Genomic DNA, 22,998 nt, shown 5'->3' with positions numbered 1-22,998 from the left:
AGGTGCCCACGAAGGCACAGTATACACTAGTGCAGGGATAGGCGACCTTCGGCACTCCAGATGTTGTGGACTACATCCCCCATAATGCTCTTACACCCATTATGCTGGCAAAGCATTGTTGGAGGTGTAGTCCAAAACATCTGCAGTGCCGAAGGTTGCCTATGCCTGCACTAGTGCTACTTAAGCTCCATGATTAAAAAGCTATTATATTAGCATTTCTCTACCTCTAATTCTTAACCAGATCACAGTTTTTTTATTGGGCACATAAGATACACTTTAGTAGGAAGCATAATATCTTCTGTTTGGGTGTAGTCCCACTAGTTACAAACCTCAGCTAATAAATTGATACAATCGTTTCACTTAATCTGATTCTCATTGAATCGCTACATCTGTAGATACTCTGTTACTTTTGAGAGGTTTCACTACTTATTTGACCATAAGTGTTAAAAAGATACCCAACAGTAGGAGTATCCTTATGTAAAACTGGCCAATCTACATACACATATCCTATTATCTGGTTCCAGATACCTATGAATTGGAGTGTATTGTGTAAATATCCCAAGTTTCTTCCATTTTTGATTATGTATTTTTGCATACCTTTTTAATAGAATTTTGATTAAATGTTATGCTTTATCGATCATATTAAAGTGTATGTTTAAACCTCATAAGAAACCTATTTGGATAGAGCATTTTGATCTAATTTCTCTAAATGTATTAAATTAGGGGTTAACCCCTTATTGCCCTTACTACGGATAGAAAAAAGCTCTCCCCCGCCCCCCCCATATTGTTCTTCAAATTGCCTGGGTGCATTCAACCGGTCATACATATATCCTCAATCCAATAATTTGGAGCACTCAATGTTTTTTCAAAATAGCACAATTTATAAATATGAAAAGAAGATTACAGCAGAATCAACATTTCGGCCCCAGCTGGGCCTTTATGACCAACATCATAAATTCCGGAATATATTTAATTCTATGCGCCGCTAACTCTAACATTAAACAGGGCACTCTGATCATTTACATTCCATTATCGTCACTTTTAAATGGAGCTCAGTATTTCAAACTTACAAGAACTATCTAGAACTATGCTTCTTCAGAGTTTCCATCTGTGGGATTGAAGCGGCGCAGTCTTTGACATGTCTTTTGAGTTTCTCATAATGAGACTAATATCTTTGATAGAATGTTTATGAAAATAAACAATACAGACTGTGGCAGAATTTCAATGCAATTCCTACACAGTCAAGATACATCAAAAGATTAAGATACATCAAAAGATTAAGTAAGAACATCTTACTTCTGTGAACAAATTAATTGCCCATGAAACGTGTATGGCAGTATGATCATGTAAAACAACTTATTTTTACTCAGTCGGTGCTTTTACAATATATTTCCAGGGTTATCCACTAAAGTCAAAATTCAATGTGAGTTTTAAATTTAAGGCCAAAGTAGACGATCTGGAAGCATAGTTGGCATAGAGAGTTTTTTTTTCAGATTGTCTATTTTAGCCTTAAATTTGAAATTCACTGTGAATTCTCACTTCAGTAAAAAACCCTGTTACTATCCAGTTTCAGTACTGTTTGCATTCATGGTCTTTGAGGATGTAGCAGCCCGCCTGGTGCCAAGCTTTGCCTCTCACAGTCTACAGAATCCCAGTGATTGCTTAACTGAATGTTGTATTCAGTTATGGTGGATGCAGCTTCATGTAGCGCAGTATTTCTGTACTTATTCAGTTTTTACCTTACCAAGCAGCAATATCATCTTTGCACATCCGCAGTTTACAGCAAGGTATGTCACGTGACATAAAATGTCACAAATTCAAGCTGGCCTGACACCCCTTCTGTGTCAGATTCATACTCGCCAACGTTGCCAAGTGTGCCATATATATCTTTTCACACTAGGTTAATCATTATTAGCGGAATAACCCACCAAATACAAGTTTTTTAAAAAAATCACTGCTTAGTAGATACACCCTTATTGAAAACATGTATGCATTTAATTATGCATTCCATTTCATTTAGGGTATATATAAAAACTGCATGCAAAAGCTGAAGATCTCTACCCCAGATCCCTTCTTCCCCAGCGACTTCATGTGACTGTCCAATCAGAGACTTCTCAATGCAGCTCAATGAGAAATCATTGCAAGGCAGGTGCTCTGGGAAATTACCTTAGCTCTCCACTGAGTTAAACAAACCATGAAGTTCCAAGATGAGTTGTCTGCTTGTGGCATTGAAAAATACTCTATATGAATACGTACAGGTTTATTTACAGAGAATTGAGTGAGGATTTAAAGTGAATTTCCAATGTAAGGTCAGAGTAGCCAAAGTAAAAGCATAACTGAGTTAATTTCCCCCCCAGTTTGGCTGATTTGATCTTGTGTTTCTCACTTTAGAATATAAACCAGTATACATTAGGGATAGACCTAGAGCAGGGATAGGCAACCTTCGGCTCTCCAGATGTTGTGGACTACATCCCCCATAATGCTCTTACACACATAATGCTGGCAAAGCATCATGGGAGGTGTAGTCCAAAACATCTGGAGAGCCGAAGGTTCCTCACCCCTGACCTAGAGCCCTTATTTGGCATATTTCTGATAATCTGCATTGGTCTGGTAATTTACCAATATTACAGATAACATACTCACCTCTCCCATTCACCACATCCAGAAACTCTAGCCACCATCCAATAATGAGCCATGTCGCAAGCTCACGTCACTCCCTCAGCTGAAGGCAATCTACTGTAATGTACTAGGCCGACTGACTGAGAGTGATAGGAGTGTGATGGCTGACAGCAATTAAACTCATATCAGTAACAGCACTGTGTATGCTGGGATCTCACTGATCCTGGCATGTACTAGCTGTCTGAGAGTGATAGGAGTGTGATTGCTGTCAGCATGTTTAGTTAATGCCAGATTGTGTAGAAATTGTGTTGCTTTTCAATACTGTAAATGTATAGAATATTGGATCCCCAATATAAATTATAGAATAAATAATGTATGTGAAAATGCCTTACCGTACTGTAAATAGCGGGTTGCAGTCCTCCTCACTGAGGGAGCTATATAAGGCACCATATTCGGACTCCTGTAGGGGTTCCTAGGGTCATCCCCTGCCATTCTCTGCCTGGCAAGGGGGGACCCAGCTGGTCTGACCTGACGAGGGGCTTCCACAGGAACCTGCCTGCCACCTGCTGGCGTGACGTCATTTTGCTTGGCATTTATCCTTTCTACATTTTCCGTCCTCTGGCCGGGAGTTCTGGTAATAATGTTGTTTCTTTTCGTGGGTGGTCTCTGTGTGGTCTGGCTTCTGTCGGTTACCATTCTCTGGGTCGCTGCACTGGTCTGCACTGCTTCACTGCTCTGAGCACTTCTCTGGATGACATCACCGCTCTGAGTACTTCTCTGGATGACATCACCAGTCTGAGTACTTCTCTGGATGACATCACCAGTCTGTACAGCATTTCTAGAGGTAACCCCACTTGCATTTGAGATTCTTTGGGTGACATCGCCGCTCTGTGTAGTTCTTTGGATGACACCACCACTATGTACAGGATAAGTCCTATGGATAACATCACCCCTTGCAGTGGAGAACCGCTGGATGACATCACTGCGCTGCGTAGCTTGTCGCTGGGTGATGTCATATCTCTGGATTGCCTCATTTCTCTGAGTAGGAATTCTTTGCGTTGCATAAGTTTGTGTAGGGATCCTGTGAGTGACATCATTCCTCAGGGTGTCTTCATAACTCTGTGTAGGGTATACCTGGGGTGCATCAATTATCTGTGTAGTAGCCTTTTGTGTGACTTCACTTTTTGAAGCAGACCCTCTCGCTGTGGACGTATAGTTGACGGTACTGATATAACTCCCAGGCAGTGTTACCCTGTGCTTGGCTATGTCAGTCCTAGCAGCAGTGATGGGGATTCTCACGGTGACAGACTGCTTAACCTTGCGGATCGGCTGCGTTCCATCCCGCTGCTGCTGCTTGGAATTCCGAACCCTGGACAGCGGACTGCGAATCTCCCCTGGGCTAGCCTCTCCGGGCTTGCTGACCTCGGAGATGTAGAAGGTCCCAGCTCTGTGGTCAGACCCTAAGCTTTGCAGGCTAAACGTGCGTCCATTACTCTCCCAGCGGAAACTGCGGCGCCAGGGCCAGCGGGTACGGTCCTGGAGAGCTCCCTGGCAGAACACAAGAAGGAGCAGTGGCAGAAAGCCCAGCGGATACATGAGGTCAGCCTCCTAACAATACAGGTATGGACACCCTGGATGAAAAGGGTCAAGAGGACGACTTTGTCGTGTTCCTGTGTCTCTCACTAGTTAGTTCACTGGTGTCTTCTGTAGTTCTCCCCTTGTATTTAAAGGTGTCGTTAGTCTTTGGTGCTATTGAATGGCTAGTAGTTGCCAATGAGTCCTTTGGTAATGCTCTGCGAGGAGGTGTGATAAGTCCTTTACTGGCATCTGTCCCTATGGATAGTGGTGGGCTTCCTGTATTAATTTATTACCTTGTCTCTTGTCACTGGTGCCTAATTGCTGCTGGGCTCCAGGAGGCTGCCAGTGGATCCCCTATGATTTTCTCTCTTGTCTCTTTCTAAATTCAGTTTTTCTGGATTTGTTAGTTGGAACTATAATGGGCAGCTGTAGGTCAAGACACTCCCATCTACAGTTCTCCCATTCCTCACTGTTGGATCCCCTCCTCCTACTAGAGGAGCTTTAACCCCTTAAGGACCAAGCTTCTGGAATAAAAGGGAATCATGACATGTCACACATGTCACGTGTCCTTAAGGGGTTAAACTAAGTTGCATTGCATTACTGTGTTGCCACTATCACTTCTTCATGTTGTAAAGCTTCACATGAAATGTGCTGCCTTGTAGTGAGTAGCATTAACTTACTCATAGATCCCTTCTTAGTTAATGGCTCTTTCACTGCTGCATAATTTATCATTTATCTGACACAGGACAGCACCTTTCTTGTACTGCTCATTAGTACGTGTAATTCACATTGTACAGCGTTGCGGAATTTGTTGGCGCTTTATAAATAATAATAATTCCTATTGGTGAAATATGGTGGCTTTGGCAACCTTGGTTGTGTAGCAGATTACCTTATCACCACCTTTCTATTCAAAACCTTGGTTATGTAGGATTAATTGTTAGGAAGGTGCAATAGGACAATAAATACACACACACATACATTTATATACATATATATATATATATATATATATACCATACCTCCCAAGTGTCCCTATTTAGGAGGGACAGTCCATATTTGAGCCCTCTGTCCCTCTTTTTATCATAATGTCCCTCTTTTCTATGAGCTTCAGTGGCGGATCCAGAGCCTGATCTCGGGAGGGGCACTTGTAGATTATTTAAAGAAATAATCCAGGCACAATAACCACTATAGCTCAGTGTAGTAGTTATGGTGCCAGTAGTGCAAGGATTCCATCCCAGAGTAAGTAGTCAAACCGTTTAAGAACAGTTTGACAACTTACCTGGGGTCTGCTGGGATATAGGGCATTGGAGCAGTGGTATGTGTGAGGGGTGAAGTGTGTGTGAAAGGTGCAGTGTGTGTGTGTGAGTGGTGAAGTGTGTGTGTGTGCGCGTGTGTGAGTGCTGCAGTGTATGTCAGGGTTGCAGTGTGTGTGTGTTAGGGGGCAGTGTGTGTGTAAGCGGTGCAGTGTGTGTGAGTTGCAGTGTATGTGTGTTTGGGGCAGTGTGTGTATGGGGGGGCACTGTATGTGTGTGTATGGGGGGCACTGTATACGTGTGTGGGGCAGTGTGTGTATGGGGGGCACTGTATGTGTGTTTGGGTCAGTGTGTGTATGGGGGAACTGTATGTGTGTGTGTGGGGCAGTGTGTGTATGGGGGGCACTGTATGTGTGTGTGGGGCAGTGTATGTATGGGGGCGTCATGTATGTGTCGGGCAGTGTGTGTGTGGGGCAATGTGTGTATGGGGGGGCAGCAGTGTGTGTGGGGCACTGTATGTGTCTGTGGGGCAATGTGTGTATGGGTGTGCAGTGTGTGTGTGTGTGTGAGGCAGTGTGTGAATGGGTGGCAGTGTTTGTGGGGCAGTGTATGTATGGGTGTGCAGTGTGTGTGTGTGTGTGTGTGAGAGGCAGTGTGTATGGGTGACAGTGTTTGTGGGGCAGTGTATGTATGGGTGTGCAGTGTGTGTGTGTGTCAGTGTGTGTATGGGTGGCAGTGTGTGTGTGTGGGGCAGTGTGTGTAGGGGGGGCAGTGTTTGCGGGGCAATGTATGTATGGGGGGGCAGCAGACTTTATGAGGCTCTGGGTGGGGGCCATAAATTACAATTGGGGGGGACCTACTCTTCTCCCCCCCCCCCGGCCCTCACCCTTAAGCGGCGAGGCTAATTGCAGGGCGGGGCAAGGCTTTATAAGCCTTCCCTTCCCTGCAGAGCTCAGTCTCAGTCTGGGTGAAGATGGATTTTTTTTTTTGCGCTCAGGTTTTTTCTTGACATGCGCACAGTCGTTATTCGGCTTGTGGCATTTTCTTCCCCATAACCCACCAATAAACACAGACACCAATTTTCTGTTGGAAAATAAAAGTCCACAGCTTTATTTAAATTTTTCCATAAACAAGATAACAAATTGGGGTCATTGCCAAATAAATTAATTTACCCCCACCCCCATCCGTACAGCATTAACCCAGACAATGACCCCATACCATAAACAATATATAACAATATAAATAACACATAAATATATAACACACGGCCTACCAAAGAGGCCCCATAATTGTAACTTTATTAACTGTAGGGGTGTACCGAGACACCCCTACACCACCAGGTTCGGAGCCACCGATGAGCTCGAACCAACAGACCACTTCCAACTCTGGCCTAATTCAACTTAAGCTTAGCCTAGCCACTTGCTAATCCACTTCCATCCCAATTACCCTAGCCCTATCCCGCCGCTGTGACAAAACGGGACCTGCTAAAAACCTAGGGAGGGTGGGAGGGACAATTAACAGGTAAGCGCGGATTCTGAATTAAAATGGCCGTTTGCTAAAATGGCCGCTTAATATACTCGCACTTTTCCACACCCTTTTGCATGCTCCACCCTAAACCCCACCCCCGAATCTATAGCTCCACCTGCCTACTCCTTGGCTCTGTCAAGGCCCATTCCCCTGACTGCGCTGATCCATGGGCTTCATGACATGCGCACAGTCGTTATTCGGCTTGTGGCATTTTCTTCCCCATAACCCACCAATAAACACAGACACCAATTTTCTGTTGGAAAATAAAAGTCCACAGCTTTATTTAAATTTTTCCATAAACAAGATAACAAATTGGGGTCATTGCCAAATAAATTAATTTACCCGAACCAACAGACCACTTCCATGGCCTTATTAACCTTCCCCCGGCATCTCGACACCGCCGCTGTGTCCCTGGCGTGTCTCCAATTAAATCTAGGCACCATCTCAGACCACACTATAACCACCCCCGGCACCCGCTCCCGGATGCGATCCAAATCCCGTTTCATTCTCCTAATTAGCTCCCTCTGAGGGATAAGCCCCAAATCGTTACCCCCACCATGTATCAGTATTACGTCCGGAGAATTGCCTTCCAACAATTTACCAAAAATCACTCCACTAATGCTCTGCCAGCTGAAACCACGAAAACCAAACCATTGTAACTGTACAGTGTCCTGAAGAAAGCCCAGTTGTGCTCCATTCCTCCGAACTGCGGCCCTCTTCTGCGCCCAATAAACGTAGGAGTGACCCACCAACCATACAACCCGACCTGTAAAGAAACACAAGTTATAAACTAGCAGAGCATCGACACCACAACTCAAACCCAACCAGACACCCTTTTCAAACCAACTTATCTGTTCGCACATAAGTCCTAAAGCGCGCGGACTCCCACCGACCTATCTGTTTAATCCGGTCATCCCCGAGTCCGAGCCGTGCTGCTTCCGTTGCAGCCCCTATGCGAAATGAATGAGTCCCAAATTGCATGGGATGCAAACCCAGTTGTTGCAGCCCCATGCGGAATACCCTGACAAATTGGAAGCGCGACAGCGCAAGACCATCCTCGTGAACGAGGAAGCACCCAGAGCTTTGAGGGCGCACGCCCAAGTATTTGTGCCCACACGCTACTGGGCAGACTGCCGACCCTGGCAACGCAAACAAACTTATCGTCTTACCTCGCCCAAAGACGTCCGTCTTGGAGTGCCTCAGGCGTATCTCGACCTTGTCCTGTCCCAGCCACACATCCTCGAACCTGATCCCAGTCACCCCGGACTTATTAGAACTGACCAGTTCGCCGATGCGGAACGCCCCAAAAAACGCCCAAACAAAAGCTACGGTAAACAAGAGCGCTTCAAACGCAGATGTGCAAACGTCATGCAGCCTGTCAACCAGGCCTTGTAGAATGTTAAACGACACAGGCCGTCTCGAGTCTACAGACCTACGTCCTTTACGAAAGCCTTTCAACACCTGCTTCACCAAAAAAGTTTTTGTAATATCCTCCTTACCCGTGAATTTAAACCAAAATGCCAGTGCTGACATGTAACGGTCCACCTTCGCGGGAGAGGCCCCTCCCGCGAATAACCGACACAACAACCACAAAAGCGTGTCCAACCTACCTGCCGGCGAATTCGCCCCTCCAGACTGCCCCATCATCTCCTCCCATTCATACCATACCTTGGTGTACGCAGTCCACGTTCCGGGCGCCAGGGAACTTCTTATAAAGCCCCCAAGCAAGACGTCCCGAGCCGCCACATCTCCGCCGGGCATGACTGACCTGTCTCCTGAGCACCCGGCGCCGCTGCCCGAAAACGTTCCCACTGCGAACGAGATAAGGCGTCAGCGATAACATTCAACAATCCCGGGACGTGTTTCGCCCTAAACACAATATTCCAAGACATGCACAGCAGCACCAAACGCCTCAACAACCGTACCACAGGCAGCGAAGAAGCCGAGATATTATTAATTGCCTGCACCACCGCCATGTTATCAGAATGAAAGATCACCTTCCTGTTCGCGAGCTCTTCGCCCCATAAAGATACCGCCACTACCACGGGAAAGAGTTCAAGGAAGGCCAGGTTCCTGATCAAGGCGTTTTCCTTCCACGCCTCTGGCCACTCTTCCGCGCACCATCTCCCAGCCAAGTAGGCCCCGAAACCTACGCTCCCGGAAGCGTCCGTATATAAGCCTATCGCTTCTGAAGACGTCGCCTCTTCCCTAAAATATACCCGACCATTGAACTCCTGTAAGAAACACAACCAAACATCCAGATCCGCCTTCATTGCCGCGGAGACTCTGATATAATGACCTGGCAATCGCGCCCCGCAGGTTGCTCGAGCCATCTGCCTGCAAAAAACCCTCCCCATAGGGATCACTTTACAAGCAAAGTTCAAGCTCCCCAGCAGGGACTGCAACTGCCTCAAGGTCACCTTCTTCGAACCCCTGACTACCCCCACCCGCTGGCGGAGCGCTGTCAGTTTATCCAAAGGCAACCTACATTCACCCTTCACCGAATCTATTTCCAGCCCTAGGAAGCTCAAGCATACCGTCGGGCCTACCGTCTTCTCCGCCGCCAACGGGATCCCAAAGACCCGTGCCACCCATTGCAACACCCCTAGTATTTGCCCACAACGATCGGACCCTGCCGGACCTACACACAAAAAGTCGTCCAGATAGTGCACTACTGCACCCCCAGCCGACTCCAGACGCACCACCCATTCAAAGAAAGAGCTGAACTTTTCAAAGTACGAGCAAGAAATAGAGCAGCCCATGGGCAAACACAGATCCACGAAAAAACCCTCATCAAAGAAACAACCCAGTAAGTGGTGACATGTCGGGTGAATAGGAAGCAACCTGAAAGCCGCCTCCACGTCCACCTTCGCCATCAACGCTCCCGGCCCCGCTCTCCGTACCAACTCCACCGCATGATCGAATGACGCGTATGACACAGAGCACAGGGCCGCGTCAATGTCGTCGTTAACGGACGCCCCTTTTGGGTAAGACAAATGGTGTATCAACCGAAATTTGCCTGGTTCCTTCTTGGGGACCACCCCCAACGGAGACACCCTCAAATTCGGCAAAGGTGGGACCGCATAGGGTCCCGCCATCCTGCCAAGCCGTACCTCCGCCATCAATTTGTCCCGCACCACCCCTGGGTGATCCCGAACGGAACGTAAATTCAAACATAAAGTCCCTGACCCTGTCCCTTTAAACGGTATCTTAAACCCCTCCGTGAATCCTTCCCTCAGAAATTCCGCGTCAGCCCGATTAGCGTAGCGCTTTAGCCATGGCAGCATCTCGCCTACCCTCACCGGAGTTGCCCCCAGTGGCAGCGGCAGGAGCCGTGGCGCCACTGGGACCTCCCCCGCTAGTCGATTTGCCTCTCTTGAAGCACCTATTGACTCCATGTGTACCGCCGCAACCGGAACACTCGTGTTTGAATCTGCACGACGAGCCCCATTTACATTGGCCCTCGTTGAAAAGCCAGCAGAAACCCTTCTTTTGTCCGGCCGGCGCCGCTCCTCCAGGTGCTGCCCCGGCCGCCCCGTGAAAGGGCGCAGCCTTCTGCGCCATCATGAGCCGCATCCACAGGGGGAGATCCATCTGATCCCATCTCATGTTCGGGTTCGCTGCTAAACGTTGGCGGAACTGCTCATCGTATTTCCACCAAGCAATCCCACCATACGTCCGGTAAGCGTCCCCTATCCCGTCCAAATAGCAAAAAAGTTGTGAACAGCGATCGGGAAACTTTTCCCCGATGACGCTGGCCAGTATGCAAAAAGCCCGCAACCAGTTCGCAAACGTCTTTGGTATCTTCCGATACCTACGCTTCTTCTCTTCCTCCTCCTTCTTCGCATCCTTTTTATCCTCATCCTTTAGATCGAGGAACTCCTCCAGAGGAAGGAGAGAAAAAACCTCTACGAACTCACCCTTCCAAATCCTGTCCTTCACCTCAGACTTCAGGTGACATCCCAAGGGGCCCGCGAAAGAGACATGTACATTCTGCCGCGCCGCGTCAGAAACCTCCCCTCCTCCCACCGAACTTAAGCCTGTCTTGTCGCCTGGTTCGGGCGTGCTCCGTCCGGAGACACCACTCACCGCCCCCTTCGCCTGCCCCGGCGTCCCGGAACCTACTTCCGGAACCCATACCTTCGAAAATTGCGGTGAAGCCCCCTCCCCACCGCCCCATGAGTCTAATAATGATTTTAGGCAAGTTAACATGGAATCAGAATGTGATATGACAGGCAACTCACCGCCAGATCCTCCGGCCGCGGAAGGCCGCGGGGTCGTTTTCCTTCCCTCCGCCGCGTGCGGCTCCGGGGTGTCCCTTTGACGCCGACTCCTTTCCGCCGGATCCCTCCGCGGGACCGCAGGTGTACCGCTCCGCGACCTGTAGGGAGAAGAACACCTGGGTAGTCTGTTCGAGTGCCCCTCTACCCGCCCTTCCTCCATACGTTCCCTATCGTCACCCCTGCGCCTCTCTCGCCTAGTAGCCAGGCCCTCTGGGCCGTACGAACTGTCCGGCCGTCCTTGAGCGCTCCCGTCGGAGGACCCAGACTCGCAGCGCCGTTCCCCTCTCCTCCTAGCCCTGTAGACTGATCCTTGCCTACTGCACCCGTCAGTAGACGGGCTCCTTTCCCTGACACACCCTGCCCGGACTTGCCTGGCGCTAGTCCTGCGCCGTCTCTTGTATTCCATAGGCCTAGGGTTGTCTCTGTAATCATGCCGTCCCCGGGAGCAACATTTATGGCCCTCCCGTACACTCCTAGCCCCGCTGTCAGAGTGTGTGTCGTACCCCTGGGACATTCCCTCACTGTCCGCTCCTCCGTCCACTGGGGAAGCGCTGCGCTGGCCCTGACAAACAGAAGCCCCTTCCGTTGTCGCCCTGAGTCGGTCCTGCGGCCCTAGCTGGGTGACCTGTCCTGCTGTCCCCCCGCTGCCTTGCCTGGGCCTTGTCTCGCCCGCCTGATCAGGTCTCCCTCCGCTGGGATCCCTTGCTGTCCTCTGAGGTGGTGTCAGCCCGTCCTTCCCAATCCCCAGCGCCTTTCCTTGCCGCCCGGTATTTAAACCAGCGGCAGACTCACCGGGATGTGTCTGGGCTCTATCCACACCTCCGATATCCTCTGCGGTCCCGGTCTCCTCGGAGGCCGTCGCTACTTTCGCCGCCTTGCCGCCCGCCGTCCTGCGAGCAGCGCTCCTCGTGGTAGGCCGCGACACCGTGCCAGGCCTACTCTCCGCCCTTGCCTTACCGGCACCGCGTCGCACAGACGGGGCCGGCGGCGTCTGCGTTGGCTCCGACTGGCCAGCCCCCTTAACTGATGATCCGCTCGCCTCTCTGGAAGGACTCCGTCTCCGACGCGCTGCGGGCATCACGCCCGGGCTCAGCCGCTGGGGCGGTCTCGCCCTCCGCACCGATCGCCTTTCCACAGCCGCTGGGGGGTTACCGCTGGTCCCAGGAGCCGCCAGTTGCTGCTGTAGCCAAGCCATCCCCCTGTCTCTCACTGCTGCTCTCACACCGTCCAAGATCTCTTCAAGCGAAGCCATCTGAAAGACAGAAGAAAAGAAACCCCACAACCTGCCAAAAACAATTAACAGGTAAGCGCGGATTCTGAATTAAAATGGCCGTTTGCTAAAATGGCCGCTTAATATACTCGCACTTTTCCACACCCTTTTGCATGCTCCACCCTAAACCCCACCCCCGAATCTATAGCTCCACCTGCCTACTCCTTGGCTCTGTCAAGGCCCATTCCCCTGACTGCGCTGATCCATGGGCTTCATTTTCGTCTGTTTTTTTTTTGTGCTCAGGTTTTTTTTTTTTTTTTTTAATTCTTTATTTTGTTCACTCAGCGTGTGAAAAAGAGCATCAATACAATATGTGGGCTATTGCCCTCAAAGTTCACATTCAATCAAAATATAGTTGCTAGTGGCTGGAACATGTAGCCACACTGAGTGAGGTTTTTTTGTTTTAAGGTGAAAAACATGGTAGGCAACAACATTAACAAGCAAACATATTAAACATATTATTCCCTGGGCGCAAGTGTAGGGCATATTCAGAAATTAGGCTTTCCAGTGTGAGCTTAAGTGCTCCAGGTAACGGTAGTGATAGTGACCCCCTCCAGGGACTACTAATGGTAGGGAAACTGAATCAGCCTGGGTGGAGGGGGGTGGGGGGGGAAACAATGGAGCCAGCATGATACTGAATTTCTTCAACTATTATCTGCGCTTCGTACGGACCCTTTGTTGCGTGGCTCTTCTTTAAAAGAGGGAGGCTATATACGGAGTGGGACAGAGGCCCATTCTAGCTAGGCTGGGTACGGCATTTTTTTTTTTTTAAATTAAGAGACAAAGAGCTGTGGAACATAAACAATAACAACGTGCCATCATTATCATCATTCAATAAAATAACTAGTATAACGTATTGAGTATAGTCACTGAGTGTAGCGGCGGGATCAGTGGCATCCTACGGGATGGAAAATCGTCCTGCTTAACCCCTTCAGGTTGTGTTGCCTGCTGGTGTAGCACGCCGGGATGCTCTAGGCACAAATTCCCGTACTGTGGTGGGGTCTAGCCGGGTCAGGGTGGTCGTGGGTTCATTCTGCAGGGCGGTCAGGCCCAGCCAAGCCAAATAAGTGTCCAGCTCCTGCGGAATCTTTGCCCTGTATACAGTCCCTTGGAAGGTGAAAGTGACGAGTCGCGGTGTTCCCCAGCGGTACTGGATATTGTTGGTTCTCAGGTGTTGCAGGAGCGGTTGAAGCGATTTGCGCCAACTTAGTGTGCTCTTTGTAAGGTCAGGAAACAATGTCAGCTGAGAGTTCTCAAATAATAGAGGGGTTTTCCCCCTGGTCGCAGCCATTACTGCGGTCTTGTCTTCGTAAGTATGAAATTTCAGGATGAGGTCAGCCGTAGTGGATGGCGGAGCGTTCGCCGGTTTGGGCAGACGGAACAGGCCGTCGACCTTCACAGTTTTAGCCTGTTTCGGCTGTAACAGCGTTGCTAACAGGCGCCTTACGTAGTGTGGGAGATCGGAAAGCCCAATATCGTCGGGCACTCCTCTGAGCTTTATGTTGTTTCTTCGTCTGTGTTCCTCTAACGCTTCCACTTTTTCTGCTGTATCAAGTTGCTGTTTGCGGAGGTCTGACAGGCTCAGTTCCAAGGTGGTTAGTCGTGCTTCTTGGGAGCTCGTGGTGGACTCTAGAGAGGTAAGCCTAGTATTGGCTCTATCCATTGCCTCCTTAAAGGTTGCCCGGTCGGCAGCCAGGTCCTGCCTGAGTTCTGTGAACATTTTTGTAAGCAGGGCTGCGGTGACTGGTTCCCCTGCTGGGGCTGTTTTGTTTGTGTGTCCAGCAGACTGGGCTGCCCCTGCCCCTTCTCCCAAGTCCGCGTAGAAATCCTCTGAGGAGTCAGAGTACTCGGCTTCCCCCAGCGCCATTTTCTCCCATGCGGCCTTCTGCGAGTTCCGCAGGAGTTCGCCGATATCCTGGCTGAAGGGAGGTTTGTCCGGCCTCGGATTTTTATTTTTCTTGCCCATCTGTGTTTCCCCCACCCGTGGGTTAGTTTTGGGAGAAGTAGGTGCCCGATCTCCGCCTTTAAATCGGGTATTTTGCTCGTAATGGCACGGAGCTATGTCAAGTGCGTCTTTGTCGGTCGGCAGCTGGCTCCGCCTCCTGTGCTCAGGTTTTTTATTTTATTTTAAGTTCGGTTATGATGGTTTTTAATTTGGCCTTTTTTTGGGCTGAAAAATGAAGAGTTTAGAAAAAAGAAGACGTCAAATGGTAAGTTTAATTTTTCTTTACAGGTTAGTTATTTTATTCCCCCTCACTATTTTTTAGGGTGAGGGGGGTAGGTAGGGGGTAACTTTTTTTTTGGGTGGGGACCCGTAGTCACCTTTGGTGGGGGGGATTTGTCTTAGGGCCCCCACCCCCCATTGTAATGTATCGCGGGTAGGTCCCCCCCTCATTATCTTTATGGACCCCACCCACCGGTCAAGGGTGGGGGCCGGGGGGGAGGACAGTAGGTTCCCCCCATTGTAATTTATGGCCCCCACCCACCGCGCAGGGGTGGGGGCCGGGGGGAGGACAATAGGTCCCCCCATTGTAATTTATGGCCCCCACCCACCACGCATGGGTGGGGGCCGAGGGGAGGACAGTAGATCCCCCCCCCATTTTAATTTATGGCCCCCACCCACCACGCAGGGGTGGGGGCCGGGGTGAGGAGAGTAGGTCCCCCCCCCTCATTGTCCATTATGGCCCCCCAGGGCCGCCACCAGAAATTTTGGGGCCCCTAACTCAGCTCAGGGTCTGGGCCCCCAGGGGCCCGCCTCCAAATACCGCCCACTGGGTCCACCTCCAAATACCGCCCACAGGAATACATACACAGACACAAACACACACACTGATACAAAAGGACACAGATACATACTAACAGACACACATACGGAAACAGACATACACGCATACAGGCATACATACTGACACACACATACTGAGACATACACACCGGCATACATAGTAAAAGACAGACACATACTAACATACATACAGACACACATGCATGAAGACATAAAGACACATACATACATACAGACACCGACATACATACATACATACATACACACATTCATACATACAGACATACAGACACCCATACACACATACATTCATAATGACATACAGACATAAATTCACACATACAGACTGACATACATGCATACAGACATACGTTCATAATGATATGCAGACATACATTCATACTGACATACAGACATACATACACACACATATACATACACACACAGACAGACATACATACATACATAGGCATACATGCATGCAGTCAGACAGACATAGACATACATACATGCATGCATGCATCCAGACAGACATACATAGACATACATACATACAGACAGTCAGGCATACACATACATACAGACATACATACACATACATACATGCATACATGCATACAGGCATACACACATGCATACAGACATAGACATACGGACATACAGACATACATAGACATACATGCATACGGACATACAGACACATACATACATACATACAGACATACAGACACATACAGACATACATACATGCATACAGACAGACATGAATACATACACAGACATACATACATATACATACACAGACAGACATACATACAGACACATACATAGACATACACATACACATACATACATATACATACAGACACATGTATACATACATCCACAGACATACATACATACATACATACATACATATATAGACATACATCCACAGACATACACATACAGACATACACATACACACATACATACATAGATATACATACAGACATACAGACACATACATACATACATACATACACAGACAGACACATACATACACATACATGTATACAGACATACATACAGACACATACATAGACATACATACAGACATACACAGTGCTCATTTTCTAGCCACCCTCCTGTCTCTTACCTTTGCAGGAGGGTGGCTGGGGATGATGGGAGTCGGCATGACTCCTTCACTTGCGCGCGCGCGCTCCTCCCGCGCGGAGTGTGCTGGGAGGAAGTGACTACCCCCATGGTGGGGGTTAATAGGTTTTGTGTTTTTGTTTTACAGTGAGCAGCCACTGGCTGCTCACTGTTTACTAGACATGCCCCTACTCGCGCAATGGTGTGAGGGAGGGGAGTGATGGTGTGAGGGGGATCATGGTGTGCGGTAGGGGGATCATGGTGTGAGGGAGGAGGTGATGGTGTGATGGGGGGTTGATGGTGAGAGGGGGTTGATGTTGAGGGAGGGGCATTGAAGGTGAGGGAGGGGATTGAAGGTGAGGGAGGGGGGTTGAAGGTGAGGGAGGGGGGTAATGGTATGGAAGGGGGGTGATAGTGATTGAGGGGGGTTGATGCTGAGGGAGGGGGGTTGATTCTCAGTGAGGGGGGTTGATGATGAGGGGGGTGATGCTAAGGGGGTGGTTGATGGTGAGGGTGTGTGATGGTGAGGTGATGCTGAGGGAGGGGGGTTGACGTGAGGGGGTGATGCTAAGGGGGGTTAATGGTGAGGGGGGTTGATGTGAGGGAGGGTGATGCTAAGGGGGAGAGTTGATGGTGAGGGGAGTGATGGTGAGGGGGTGATGCTAAGGGGGAGGGTTGATGATGAGGGGGTGATGCTGAGGGATTGGGGTTGATGGTGAGGGGTGGTGGTGGTGAGGTGGGGTGATGCTAAGGGGGGTTGATGGTGAGGGGGGATAGTGAGGGGGTGATGCTAAGGGGGAGGTTTGATGGTGAGGGGGTGATGATGGTAAGGGGGGATGATGCTGAGGGAGGGGGGTTGATGGTGAGGGTGATGTGAGGGAGGGGGGTTATGCTGAGGGTGGTGGGGTGATGCTAAAGGGGGGTTGATGGTGAAGGGGTGATGCTAAGGGGGAGGGTTGATGGTGAAGGGGGTGATGCTGAGGGAGGGGGTTGATGGTGGGGGGGTGATGCTGAGGGAGGGGTTGATGGTGGGGGGGGTGATGCTGAGGAAGGGAGGTTTATGGTGTGGGTGGTGATGCTGAGGGAGGGAGGTTGATGGTGGGGGGTGATGCTGAGGGAGGGAGGTTGATGGTGTGGGGGGTGATCCTGAGGGAGGGAGGTTGATGGTGGGGGGTGATGCTGAGGGAGGGGGTTGATGGTGAGGGGGGGTTATGCTGAGGGAGGGGGGTTGATGGTGAGAGGGGGTGATGCTGAGGAGGGGTGTGAGAGGGAGAGGGGGGAGACATACCTTGATTGGCTCCCTGGTGGTCCGGTTGGCTCCCTGGTGGTCCGGTGACCATCATTTCCACAGAGCTGCAGACCATGAATCTCGCGAGATCAATCAGAGCGTTGCCGTGGTAACCCGCGGCAACGCTCTGATTGGCCAGTTCTCGGTGAGACACATGGTCTGCAGCTCTGCTCACTGGGGAGCTGCAGTCCGGTGTCATGGCTGGCTGGACAACCAGGAGGGGCCTCGCACCCGGCGGTCACTGACTGAGGACCCGACACAGTCTGCCCTCAGGCGGTTTAGGCAGCCGCAAGGCCCCAACCAGTGCGAGGCCTTAGGCGGCCACCTAAACCGCCTAATTAGAGAGCCACCTCTGGGGGGCAGTGTGTGTATGGGGGGCAGTGTGTGTGTGGGGCAGTGTGTGTATGGGTGTGCAGTGTGTGTGTGTGTGTTTGTGTGTGAGGCAGTGTATACATGGGTGGCAGTGTGTGTGTGGGGGGGTGCAGTGTGTGTATGGGGGGAAGGAGGGTAGGGGAGCTTTTTCATATATATATATTTTTTTATATAAAAATAAATATTCATTATGTCCCTCCTCCCTTCTTACCTTTACTGGGAGGAGGGGGGAAACCTCTGATCTCCCTCCCCGTTCCGTAGGCACATTGCAGGGCTGGCACTTGGACAATGCCAGCCCTGCATTAGCCGGCAGGGGAGAATCCCGGGGCGGGGGAGCAATTGCCCCGTTGCCCCCCCCCCCGGATCCGCCACTGTATTGGGCATACCCTGTCAACAATAAGGTTCCTTCAGTAAAGTTTTATTACCCTCCTGAAGTGCCCACTATGATTGCTTAAGTTGCAACCCTCCTTGAAGTAATGTCAGCACCCAGCTAAGCTAAATATGTCCAGCTGTCCAACATACCATCTGCACCAACCTTCACCTCCTCCCCTTAGCTCAGGGAAACAGAGTTCCAACACCTTTAGTACCCCAACACACAACAACACGACCACATAGCAATGCATGAAAGCAAAACACGTTGTTACACTTTACATATCGTTCACCAATATTTCCCCCCTTACGCACCAGCTTATAACAACATTGATTGTAACATTTAAAATAGGGCATTGTTTATCTACCTGGAACAACAAATGCAGTAACGGTTTCACACTTATAAGCACATTCATTAGCCCACCAAAACATAGAATACCACAATTCAGCTTTTACACCTGAAACCCTCACACCTATATGCCATCCCTTTGTTTTTTTTTTAAAAAAAAGTGCAATGTTCTTGATTACACATTAATGTACTCAGGGCCATTTTTAATATTGATTGGACCCTGGGCAAAGCATTTGCTTGGGGCACCTGGACCCTGTACACCTTCCACAGGCGTGCAATCACGTTATCACCCTTAACTCAGTGACAACCTAAAGTAGAGAGGTGCAAGAATAATTTTTTGGGCCTCCCTATTGCAAGGATGTTTAAAAGGTAGATCCCCATCTGTCGTGCAACTCCAGCAATGCCTTGACAGCTGGGCTCTTCTATTTACCCATGTTTGCAGGTTTGCATTTAGCACTAAGCAGTTTTTGTGTGTTTCAATGTAAACAGGTTTTTGTATGATATGTTTTTATGTGGTGTTGGCGTTTGAATGTAAGCATGTATTTATGTGTAGTGTTGTTTTTTTAATGCAGGGGTGTGTATACATATAATACACATAATTTATAATAATGTTGGCATTTAATGTATGTTACAGTGAACTTTAAGTAAAAAAAAAATCGGTTTAATGTACAATTATATTAATATAAATTATAAATATAATTTATTATATAAATATCTATTTACATGGTCACACACACTCTCACAGACATACACACACTGTTACTTACACACTCTCACTGACATACATACAAAGTGTCACTTACACATTTCCACTAACACACTTTCACTGAAATACAGTGTCAGTTACACATTCTCATTAACACACACACTCTCACTGACATACACAGTGTCACTGACATGTAGTGTCAGTTACACACTTTCACTAACACACACACTCTCACTGACATACAGTGTCACTTACACACTCTCACTAACATACAGTGTCACTTACACACTTTCACTAGTACACACACTCTCACTGACATACAAAGTGTCACTAACATACATAATGTAATTTACACAGAGTCACTAACACACACACAGTGTCAGTTACACACACACACACAAACTCTCGGTGACATTCACAGTGCCAATTAAACTCTGACAAACACACACACTCTCACTGTCACTCAAGCACAAACTCACACCACTTTACATATAGTCACACTTTATTTACACAATGCAGCAATTCAATACACACAGACCAATTTACAATCATACACTCATACTCATAATTAGTTCCCCTTACCTTCAGATGGACCATACATAAGTGCTGTGAATGGAGTAGAGGGATCCAGCCTGCAGGTAGCTGCCGTTGTTCCTGGTGGGGGGAGCAGGAGAGCCGTGCACTGTGAGCGTTTCTGATGTTTCCAGGCAGGGGGCAGCCGGGATACCAGTTCATGTCCAGGCTTCCCCTGCTTGCAGGAAGCAGAGTGCTCTGCTTGGGTGCTGGGGTTACAGCATACTCCGCTCCCCGAGCAGGTAATCGGAGGAAAAGGGAGCCCAGCAGCTGCATAACTGCGCTGGGCAGTGGTTAAAGATCTGCTCGCCCAGCACACCAGCCCCAGGAAACCTCCCGGAGGGCACCCCCTGGGGCCGGCGTCCCAGACAAATGCCTTATTTGCCTCATGTTAGTGCCGGCCTTGGCTCTAGCAGTAGCATTTCTACCGTTCAGATACCCAGAGACAGAGAGATGTCAACGTGTGCTGACCTGGACCTGAGTGTTTAAAGTAGAACCGTCACCTCCCAGGCTTTTTACATATTTCCTTTATTTAATATACGCGCTGTTGCACTTTACATGAATCGTGCTGCCCTTCTTAATCTCGAGTTTTACAAGTCTTTCCAGGGGCAGCACATTCTATGTGAATTTCAAGCTTCTTGATTTATTTGTTTTAGTTTAATTTCTGTTTTATTTTCACGTGTTGTCTTTTTATGTTGACTTTTTTGTTTAAATATCTTTACCCTGCACTAATGCCTTTCTTGTTTCCCTTCAAGGAGCACAAGGAAAGTGCTAACCTGCTTACTGTGTTTCACCACATTGCGGACACATACTTACAAACAGGTACAATATTACAGTGATATGTCGGAGTAGAGTTGTTTGTAAGACAAAAAGGCAAAGAAACCCAAAAGCATAGATTAAGACAAATTGTTAATATCTGTTAGACATTTCTTTCAACTGTTGTAAAAGCCAATCTTATATTTATCTATAAAATATTTATATTCCATATCGAATACGCAGAATTCTCCATGGATACCTAAAATGTTGCTTGTAAAATGTAATTCATGTGGCATGGGTTTACCATGTTTTCTTTATTTTATTATTTATAACCTTAGGATAACCTGATTGGAGGGACTAGAACAAGAGAATCTAGAAAAGTATCTTCTGGAGCTTCTTGGTCCAGAAACTGTGCCTCTATCAAATGTGTCTGGGCATCTTTACCAGGAAAGCCAGGTAAGGCTCTAGCAGTAGCATTTCTACCGTTCAGTTACAGAGACAGAGAGATCTCAACTAGTGCTGACCCTGACCTGAACACCTAAAGTGGAACCGTCACCTCCCAGGCATTTACTATTATGTTTACTTATTTCATATACTTAAAGGGACACTGTAGGAACCCAGACCTCTTAAGCCCATTGAAGTGGTCTGGGTGCCAACTCCAATCCCACTTAACTCTGCAAGTGTAATTATTGAGGTTTTTATAAACTGCAATAATTACCTTGCAGGATTAAGTCCTCCTCTAGTGGCTGTCCAGTAGACTTCCGGCTTTGTAGACAACTTTTTTTTGTAGACGCTATGCATGAGAACTTCCAACGTTGCCGGAATCCCCATAGGAAAGAACTGAATAATGCTTTCCTATGGGGAGGTCTAATGTGCACATGCGCATTAGGTCTTCCCCGCCGGTGGACATCGGCGGGGGAGGAGCATGGGCGGAGCCTGACCCAGTGCCAAAGGACATCGGCGCTGGATTCAGGTAAGTGTCTGAAGGGGCTTTAGCATGGGGGCACTGCAGGATTCTGTAGTGCCAGGAAAACAGATTTGTTTTTCTAGAGAATTCCTTTAACACATATGTGCTTGTGAGGTCTGACAAATAAAATTAAATAAAGAAAGAAAGAAATGAGCACTACTGTATTTAACAGGAGCAGTGCTGTGGATAGTGTGAGATTATAAATAAAGGCTTGAAGTTCCTTTCTATTTGAGGTTGTGACTTTTACTGTGGTCCATATTTTAAGGCAGAATGTGTGTATGGGGATCTAAGTTTTAAATTAGGAACAAGATTAGTGTTTGCCACTAACTATTTTAATTATTTTTCTTTAGTCAGGAACAAACAAGAGGATGATGACAATGGTAACTAAAAAGATGTCCTGCAATGTCAATTTTTCAAATGCCCCAGAACGTTGGATGGAAAGACTTTGTTTGCCAGCTGGATTGTGTGTACTGGATGAAGATCTCCCATCAAATACCCCCCCTTTTAAACTAAACTGCTACCGAAGTAGACTTTGTCCCAGGTATAACTGGTCTGGGCAAGGTGAGAATCTCCAATTTTGATGAGTAATTCATCCCCATGGATGTTTACTGTGTAAATGTATTTCCTGTGAACATCATTGTATAATAAAATGCCTTTATCGATATTTTCTAGTGTGTAACATATATACTATGGAATCGGAATCTGCAATTAAATAACTGGATATTGACATATACAATATGCATTTGTCTGTGAGTGTTTAAATAGAATATATTATTTCTACAGACTAGCTGTGGCGGTGTGTATGCCTGCACATATGGAGGCTGTTTGTGAGATTGTGTGTGTGTGGAAAGGCAGCTGCATGTGCTTTTGGAGTAGCTTTAGAGTCTCGGTTTGCATGCGTTTGGGGAGCTGCTTGAGACGTTGTGTGTGGGGGAGAGGCTGTGTGTGGTTGTATGTCTGTGAAGGGGGCTGTTTGCAGTGTAGTGTGTGTGGAGATCTCTGTTAGTGGTGTAGTGAGTAGAGAGAGGTTGTAGAGTGTATTTGTCTTGGGAGTTTGACGCTGTAGTGTTGGTGGAGGAGTGTATGGCTGTAGCATGTGTGATGTGGGATAGAGACTGTAGTATAAAAGGGTAATAGAGGCTGTAGCACAAGCATGTCACACTCAAAGG

General features: G+C 48.2%; 1 protein-coding gene across 1 annotated transcript in view; it reads right to left on the bottom strand.

The window, feature by feature from the left end:
* Positions 1-3,307, bottom strand: part of LOC134610292 (protein-lysine 6-oxidase-like) — a 31,746-nt gene extending 28,439 nt beyond the window's left edge. Inside the window, exon 1 of the mRNA XM_063453236.1 lies at positions 3,012-3,307. Within this exon, the coding sequence (XP_063309306.1) occupies positions 3,012-3,111 (100 nt within the window). The 5' untranslated portion in view covers positions 3,112-3,307. The remainder of the gene's footprint in view (positions 1-3,011) is intronic.
* Positions 3,308-22,998: the final 19,691 nt, after the last annotated feature.

Source organism: Pelobates fuscus, chromosome 5 (genome assembly GCF_036172605.1).
Source record: "Pelobates fuscus isolate aPelFus1 chromosome 5, aPelFus1.pri, whole genome shotgun sequence".
In the NCBI taxonomy this organism is placed as follows: domain Eukaryota; kingdom Metazoa; phylum Chordata; class Amphibia; order Anura; family Pelobatidae; genus Pelobates; species Pelobates fuscus.
Note: the sequence above shows the minus strand (reverse complement) of the source record. Positions and strands in the feature narration are given on the sequence as shown.